This window comes from Stegostoma tigrinum, chromosome 5 (genome assembly GCF_030684315.1).
Source record: "Stegostoma tigrinum isolate sSteTig4 chromosome 5, sSteTig4.hap1, whole genome shotgun sequence".
NCBI classification, from domain to species: domain Eukaryota; kingdom Metazoa; phylum Chordata; class Chondrichthyes; order Orectolobiformes; family Stegostomatidae; genus Stegostoma; species Stegostoma tigrinum.
Window position 1 is genome coordinate 65,497,271 of NC_081358.1, and position 9,235 is coordinate 65,506,505.

The 9,235-nt window shown below is 38.1% G+C and overlaps 1 protein-coding gene across 2 annotated transcripts in view; it reads left to right on the top strand.

The window, feature by feature from the left end:
- The window catches only part of tmem68 (transmembrane protein 68), a 63,367-nt gene extending 57,993 nt beyond the window's left edge, over positions 1 to 5,374 (top strand). Inside the window, exons 7-8 of one of the 2 annotated variants that reach the window (XM_048528622.2) lie at positions 256 to 395; positions 2,772 to 2,970. In XM_048528622.2, the coding sequence (XP_048384579.2) occupies positions 256 to 395; positions 2,772 to 2,876 (245 nt within the window). In that variant the 3' untranslated portion in view covers positions 2,877 to 2,970. Of the gene's footprint in view, positions 1 to 255; positions 396 to 2,771 lie in introns of both variants that reach the window. The other variant, XM_048528621.2, reaches the window with a different exon arrangement.
- Positions 5,375 to 9,235: the final 3,861 nt, after the last annotated feature.

Here is a 9,235-nt window from a genome sequence, read left to right on the forward strand (position 1 = left end):
GGGATATGGGCCAAATGCTGGCACATGCAATAGGTCAGATTGGGATGCCTGGTTGGCATTGATGATTTGGACCAAAAGATCACTTTCTGTGCTATATGACTCTATGACTCGAGATCTTAATCTTTCAAGAAAACATTGCAATTTTTTTGATAGTTCCAGGTTGAAATGTGTGGTCATATGGTAATACTCATAGCTTCCCTAATTGGATGTTGTACAGCATTTAGCCTACAGCGTGACTTTCTCACTTTTTAACAGGTATATGTAAATGGTTGTATGAAAAATTTAGATGGCCATTTGTTCCGATTTATGGCGGTTTTCCTGTCAAATTTTGTACCTACTTGGGAGATCCAATTCCTTATGATCCCAATATAACTGCTGCTGAACTGGCTGAAAAGGTAATTTCTTTTCCTTTTATTGTGTTGTTAGGCAATTGGGCGCATCATTATTTGGCGGGGCGTGTGCGGGAACAACCCATTGTAAAATCTATATTTCTATTCTGAAGATAAATATTTAATAGACTTTTCAACTAAATAGTAACCATTAATGAGGTTGCAGACTTGCTTGCCAAGCTGGCGTGTTTGATTGCTGACATTTTGTCACCCAGCTAGGTAACATTCTCAGTGTACCTCCAGTGAAGCACCGGTGCTCTGTCCCGCTTATTCATATGCCTCAATTTGCTGGTGTGATTGGTGTTATTTCCAGTTATGTTTCTCAGTGATTTATATATTGGGTCCAGTTCAATTGTGTTTGTTGATAGAGTTTGGGTTGGAATGCCAGGCCTCCAGGAATTCTCTGGTAAGTCTCAGCCTGGCTTATGCTATTATGGATGTGATATCCCATTCAAACTCATGTCCTTTTGTGTCCATGTGTATTGGGACCATTGAGAATTGATTGTGTCTCAAGAGAGATGAATTTGACTCGGACAACACATTCATAATGGCACAAGTCAGACAGAGACATGTCAGGGACTTCCTGGAGGCCTGGTATTCCAACCAGAATGTTGGCAACAAACACTTTGGATGGGACCCGATATACAAATCACTGAAAACCCGAACTGGAAATAATACCAACCACCCCAGCAAACCGAGGCATATGAGTAACAAGCGGGACAAAACACCAGTGCTTCACTGGAGGCACACTGACAATGTTACCTAGCAGGTTGATGAAACGTCTGCAATTAAACACACCAGCTTGGCAACAACCTCCTCCATGATCTGAGCTACAAATCTTCTCAAAAACTTTGAAGCAACCGTAAGTTTTGCACAACCTGAGTTCTTGACTGTGCTTGTTGATTAGAAAATATCGGCATATCCAAATATTTTTCGGAGAGGGAAACCATCTATGCTGTTGTCATAAATGCTAAAATGCCACCTGGTGATTATCATAGGTAAACTAGTGCGCAGGGATGGTGTACAAAGAACAAAGAAAATTATAGCACAGGAACAAGCCCTTCAGCCCTCCAAGCCTGCACCTATATGCTGCCCATCACAACCAAAAGCCCCTACCCTTCCGGGGACTATATCCCTTTATTCTCATCCTATTCGTGTATTTGTCAAGACGCCCTTAATAAGTCATTATCGTATGCTTCCACTACCTCCAGGCACCCACCACTGTCTGTGTAAAATACTTATCTTACCTTCGAATCTTGCCGCTCGTGCCTTAAACATACGACCCCTAGTAACTGACTCTTCCATGCTGGGAAAAAGCTTCTGACTGTCCACTCTGCCCATACCCTTCATAATCTTGTAGACCTCTATCAGGTTGCCCTTTAACGTCCGTCATTCCAGTGAGAACAACCCAAGTTTCTCCAACCTCTCCTCATAATGCCCCCCATACCAGGCAAATCTGGTAAATCTTTTCTGTACCCTCACCAAAGCCACCACATCCTTCTGGTACTGTGGCGACCAAATGGAACATCATATTCCAAATGCAGCCTAATTAAGGTTCTTTCAAGCTGCTACATTACCTGCCAATTTTTAAACTCATTGCCCCAGCTGCTGAAGGCAAGCATGCCATATACCTTGTTTTTGACCTTCTCCACCTGCATTGCCTTTTTCAGTGACCTGTGTACCTGTACACCCAGATCCCTCAGCCTATCAGTACTCTTAAGGGTTCTGCCGTTTACTGTATATTTTTCATCTAGATTAGACCTTCTGAAATGCATTACCTCACATTTTTCCTCATTAAACTCCATCTGCCATCTCTCTGCCCAAGTCACTGTGTCTATATCTTGCTGCACTCCGACGGTCCTCATCGCTATCTGCAATTACACTAACTTTTGTGTCATCTGCAAACTTACCAATAAGACCAGTTACATTTTCCTCCAAATCAGTTATATGCATTACGAATAGCAAAGGTCCTAACACTGATCCCTGAGGAACGCCACTAGTCACAGGCCTCCATTCAGAAATGCACCCTTCCACCGCTACCCTCTGTATTCTATGACCCAGCTTTTTTATCCATCTTGCAAACTCACCTCTGATCCCCTACAACTTTACCTTCTGTATCAGCTTGCCAGGATATGTCAAAGGCTTTACTGAAGTGTATCTCATAGTTTCCTGAGTTAATCTAAAGTCAGCATAAAGACTGTGTTTACAGAGATGGAGGAGGGTTTGAAGAATTTGAATCAGATTTAGAACTTGCTGGTCTCCGCAAATAGTTATCAAAAGAGGTGAACTTAAAACTACAATACTTGTAGCACAACAGCATTCTGATGTGAACCCGAGATCATTCATAACACATTTATGTGATGTATCTTCTCATTTTTCTAGGCAAAGCAAGCTGTGCAGGGCTTAATAAACAAACACCAAAAAATACCAGGAAATATACTTCGGGCCCTTTTAGAACGTGTTCACTGGAGACAAAAAGATGAATGATTTTACACTTTACAGAACACATTTCAGTGAACGCTTTTTAAACCATTTTCTTCGCATTTTAAAGTATCTACAAATATGCAAATACTTAATAATGGTATGCTGTTATACATTAAAATTATTTTGTTGAAGAAGTCTTGCACCAGTATTAATGTTACTTGACTTTCTAACAGTTTTAGTTCTAAATGTGGCATAGCACATTAGGCTGCCATTATACAGCATCAGAGTGAGGAAAAACATTGGTTCACCTGCCTACTTCTAATATGTTTTCATCTCCGTGTGATGCCATGAATTTGCAATTTCAAGGTAGATTGACCTGAGTCGAATTGATTTCTACATTTAGAACTTGGCCGGGGAATGTCAATGGTAGAGTACAGCATTTGCTGCATGAGATGGGACATCTTAAGACCTATCCAGAGGGGGAAAGTTGGTAGTGAATTAGATCTATTTCATGCTGTTTGGGTTTGGGGTTGGTAGTGACAGGGCGAGGCTGTAAAGAGAACAAAGCTTGTGTGATTATTATGTGTGCCAGATGAAGTACTGCAAATTTTTCGAACTTAATCTCAGTCTGATATCAGGACATACAATTTAAAGCCAATAGCTTTCATGGCCTGCAGTTTTCTATTTTTAACTAGGTAGTTTCTTTCTGCCCTTAATTACATTGCCGCTCATGCAGTACATAACGTTTCAGCAGTACAAGGTGTTAGTCACAGTAATTTGCCTTTCAATGTGATCTGATAATCCTCAACTCCATTTTTCCCTCAACACTTGATTCCCTTACTGATGAAAGATCTATCTCAGCACTGAATATACTAAATGACCCAGCCTTGACTGCCCTTTGCAAAATAAAACTTCACAGATTCACTACCATCCAAGAAGTTATTCCTGCTCATAAATATGTGCAATCTCTTATTCTGAGATTATGCCCTCTCGTCCTCACCTCTTTCACAAGATGGGGAAAAGTCCAGTCTTTCTTGATCTACTTTGTCAAATCCCCTAAGAATAAGGTTTCCGCTCATTCTTCTAAAATCTAGTGAGTGTAGGTCGAACCTACTGAACCTTTCCTTCTAAGATACTCCCTCCATACCTGATATCAGCATAGTGAACCTTCTCCTCTCTTTAATACTAATTTTTTTTTGTTCTCATTATCTTTGGATATACTTGTGTCCAAATTTGTCAAGCTATCTGAATAAAAAGTAAAATCTAGAATTAAGAGTCTAATGGTGACCGTGAAAGTCTTAGAAAAACCCATCTTGTTTCCTAATCCCCTTTTGGGAGGGAAGCTTCCATCTTTACGTCTGCTCTCCACGTGACTCCAGACCTGCAGCAATTCAGGTAAGTACTTGTGATACCACACTGTTGAATTTACCTTGGACTGTTTTAATGAACGATAATTGGTGTAATTTCAATCCGATTCCAAACTGACTTTAAAAATTTTACACTGTCTCTGCATGTTCTGATTCAAATTAAATGTTTATAGCTTCAAACTTAATAGAAATAAAAACATTTATGTATTTGCAAAATTTACTGAAAAATGAAGACTGCGATTACTGTATTTTTTACAATTAAAATGCTAAAAAATTTTTGGTTTGTTTGGAAAATGTATAAATGTATGGCATAGGTTTAAGCTTGTGAAGCTTAGGCTTGGGAAAATTGGCACGTAAAATAATTGTATCAATGTTCCGAATGCATTACTGTAATTTTACTGGGTGTTTTGATTATGTTTAAGTATGGATAGGAGAGAATAATGACAAATGCACTTTGTTTTATTCATACTTGGGATATATCTTAAAACTCATGATAAGATCATGAGTAAGATAAGGAAGTATATTCTTCCCTGTAATAGTTGTACCAATCAATCAAGTTAATTTATGAAATCTGCTTATTAAAGGAGAAAACATCCAGTCTTCAGAATTAGATCATCCAGCTCCAGTCTGTGCATTGCCACTGCTTACCTCATTGGTGGCTGTGCTTTCTGCCTTCTAGGCTTTGCATTCCATCATTTCTTATGTAAAACACTTCATGAATCTTCCATGAATTCACTGTTTCTAAACAACCATTTGTGTGTCTCTTTGAATTCTTTGTTTTTAACTTGATTACTGTGAAGCACTTTGGCATACTTTTCTGCATAATGCAAATTAAAGTTGCAGATATCTGAGTAACATTCTAGGCAGGTATAAGGGCTGTAAGTGCATACACGTGCAGGCTAAAGGCTTAAATATTTTACCAGGTATATAGAAATTAAGGGTTTAGTCACCAGGTAGGCATTGTATGGGAGTTGTTGTTATGATGAAATTTAAAAGTCTAACAACATGTCGGTATGGTGGCTCATTGGTTAGCACTGCTATCGCACAGTGCCAGGATCCCAGGTTCGATTCCGCCTTCGGGAGACTGTCTGTAGAGAGTTTGCACATTCTCCCCGTGTCTGCGTGGGTTTCCTGTGGTGCTGCGGTTTCCTCCCACAGCCCAAAGATGTGTAGGCGAGGTGATAAAGTGTGAAGCTGGATGAACACAGCAGGCCAAGCAGCATCTCAGGACCACAAAAGCTGACGTTTCGGGCCTAGACCCTTCAGCTCTCTGATGAAGGGTCTAGGCCCAAAACATCAGCTTTTGTGCTCCTGAGATGCTGCTTGGCCTGCTGTGTGCATCTACCTTCACACTTTATTATCTTGGATTCTCCAGCACCTGCAGTTCCCATTATCTCTGTAGGCTTGGTGGATTGGCCATGCTAAATTGTCCGTAGTGTGCAGGGATGTGTAGATTAGGTGGGTTGTAGGGGGATGGGTCTGGGTGGGATATCTGAGGGTCAATGTGGACGTGTAGGGCCGAAGGACCTGTTTCCACACTGTAGAGACTCTGTGACTATGACTCTATGTCCAGGTGATGGTTGTTGATGCTAACAAGGCTGTTGTGTGAGGTGGACCATTTTCATTAGCAATTTTAATTTAGTGCACATGATTTCCAGTCTGCAATTTTGCACCAAGCTTTATGATTTTGAATCATTTCTCCTGAAACCTCCAAAGTACCCCCAAGCCTAAGGTTGAAATTGGGTGCTTTCCTCCAGGCAGAAATACCCAGTTCTTAACCTTAAAATAAAATTAGGTTATAAAATTATTCTGTCTGGCTATCCAGCCATGTTCTCATTAGCCAAGATAACATTGTATAATTTGAGCACCGCTGTACAAAGAAATGTTTTGTCATTCGTTTAACCGCCTCCAAATTTTAAGCAGAATAATTAAAAAGGCTAAGGCAGTAATTGTGTTTTATACAAAGTTTCTATTATCTTTGTGACAAACTAACATAATCCTTTCATTGCCATCACTCTGTTCAGATCAAACTTTATTTGTTTTCTCTAACTGGTCCATTCATCTGAAAAATAATATCACAGACCAAAATGAAATCAATATAATGCAGCTGAAATGAAGGGCATTTCATTGTGTTACTAGGACTTTCCAAATGACCCACTAATTGTTATTTATGGTCAACAATTTCTGTTTATGTCACTTTTATTGTCCACAATTCCCAGGCGAAATTAGATTTTTTGATTGACTTTTGTTTCTACAACTGGGTTAACAACCTAGTGTATTTCAGTGGTAAATATTTGAACCTGTGCATAAGCATCATTAATGCGTCTGTTAGTGAGAAGTTTGAGACAACAGAATTAAAGAGATTTTTTTAACTTATTGCCTCTTGTGACCACTTCTAATAAGTTAAAACTTGTCTTTGAGAATCCATAGTACCCAGATGTTTTAAATTCAAGACTGAAAAATAACTGAAAAATAAAAGATTGTTAACAGCATTAGGATAGCCCAAAAATACTGTGTAAATAATAATTTTGTAAATATATGGAGGTGCAGACCGGAAATGAAAGATGGATATTGTGAAACTTCTGTCTGTTTTGAATAGTGCTCATGTGATATCTTCTATCTGTAATTATGCAACAACTACTGAGCTTAATTTAACATCCCATTGAAAACAGTGCATTGCTGACGGTGCACCATGACTTTCATCGTGCATTGGATTATCAACCTCACATCCTAGCCTCAAGTCACTTCAAAACTGATAGATGAATTGGGAATTCTGATTCAATCCAAGTTGCAGTCATCTGAAATATTTGATTTTGGGAGGATAGATATGAAAAATATTAGAATATTCTTTGATTCTAATATCGGTATTTCTAATGATGATATGTTTGGATTAGTGGTACGTGTTTAAAAGTGAAGAGATTATGGATTTGAGTCATTCTGAGACTCAGTATTCAAAAATGTAAGTCAGTAGATTTAGCCCTTTGCTAGTGAACTAGCTCTCACAGTTTCTTTTTCTAATGTACATCTTGCCTTTTTAACCTGTTTCTGTTTGTCTTCCTTTGACATATGATACATCAAATTTAGTTAGTTTAAGGTTTAAGAAAAATATTAGCTACATAATAATGCTTTAGTTTAACATGCAATGGGAAGCTTTATTGAGACTAACATGGTGAATTTTGCAAACTGGCAGTAACTGCTTGTCAGGAAATCAGTGGACATGTATCAGTGCTACATGGATCAAGTGGATTAGTGTCCAGGTTTGATTGTTATACTTACAGCAAAGAAGGACCATGAAAGTCCAAGAATTGATGGTGGAAAATGAACCAGATAATTAAGTTCACAAACAAAAACAGAAATTGCTGGAAAAGCTCAGTAAGTCTGCCAGCATCTTTGGAGACCAATTAGAGTTAACGATTTCTGAAGAAGGGTTATCCTACCCAAAATGCTAACTCTGATGTCACTTCACAGATGCTGCCAGACCTGCTGATCTTTTCCAACAATTTCTGGTTTTATTTCTGATTTACAGCATCTGCAGTTCTTCAGTTTTTATCAGGTAGTTTAATTACAACCTAAGTGAGTTAACCAGTTTCCAAAGCTGAAACTTCAGATGACTGAGCATTTTAAATAAGTTTCTCTGAACAAAATCTGATTTTCTATAAATGTCAGAAAATAAGTATGAATGACAAACCCAGTGCTAATGAACATTGATTTATTTCTGGTATGATTGTCTGTTCTGGAAGAAGTTTGCAATATGCAAGAAAGTGACTTATCCATGTATTAATTTTCACTGCACTCCGTGTTCTGAAAAGTTCAGTTTCAATTACTTTAACAAATAAAATACAGAATAGGGGCAGGATGAGGCCATTCAGCCCTTGTGCTTGCTCCACCATCATCATAATCATTCTGACCATGCACCTCAGTACCTTGATCTTTGCTGTACCAGGTTTCATCCCATATCCTTTGATCCTAAGAACTATATCTAACTCCTTCTTGAAAATGTTTAATAGTTTGGCTTAATTGCTTTCTAGTAGAAAATCCCACAGGCTCACCTCTCTCTGGGTGAATACATTTCTCCATCTCTGTCCTAATTGGCCTACCCCATCCTTAAACTGTGACGCTTGGTTCTGACTCTGTCATCGGTAGCATTCTTTCTACATTTACATTGTCTAGCCCTGTTGGAACATTACAGGATTCTTTTGAGAAATCACCCCTCTCCAACCATTCTTCTCAAAGTGTATGAAGTCGCTGAGGTTATTAATTTATGGAAATTGGTGAATGCTACATGATCCGCTGTCACTTGCCTGAGAAAATACATATGAAAGTTAAACATTTGAGCACCATGGAATATTTGCCTATAACGTTTCACGTGAAAAATCTGCAAACAATGGATTCATAATTTCATAACTTTTAATCACTTACTTAAAAAGACTGGTAATTATTTTGACCAAGCAATCAACTGAGCTATTTAAAGTTTCTGTTTATTCTCTGGTGACTTGTAGTGTTGGTGCCATGTATAAATTGTCCTGCCTTATTTTCATGCTCTGGTGTCAGAATATGGATGAAAGTGAATGTGATTTCTTTATTCATAAATTACATTGTCAATTTTGTCAGTGTACGTGGATCCCTATTGTGTATACTTTGAAAGTCTATTGATAGTGGTTGAAAATAAAAATCAATGTTTTTATATATTTGATATTAAATATGATCTGAAATGGATTACTCAGGTTCATGTGATCTGAAATTGGATTTAAGCTCATGAATCCAAACTCAGTTGAATGATTTTCAAAATTGTATCCTTGATGTTAGTTTTTATGCGCATTCAAAAACTTTTTCTGTCCTGTAGTTTAAATGTTAGTTGTTAGATTAATATTAATTATACATGAGAAGCTTTTCCATATTTCTCCCTTGACTTTGGATATAAAATTTTAGGATGAGTTGATGGCTACTTCTGTTTGCATTGTTTCCGATCGTGGACTATTTGAGAATTTTGTTTGTGTGTATCTGAGTTACTTAATATTTTTAGATTATTGTAATTATGTTAACTCTGGAAACTCC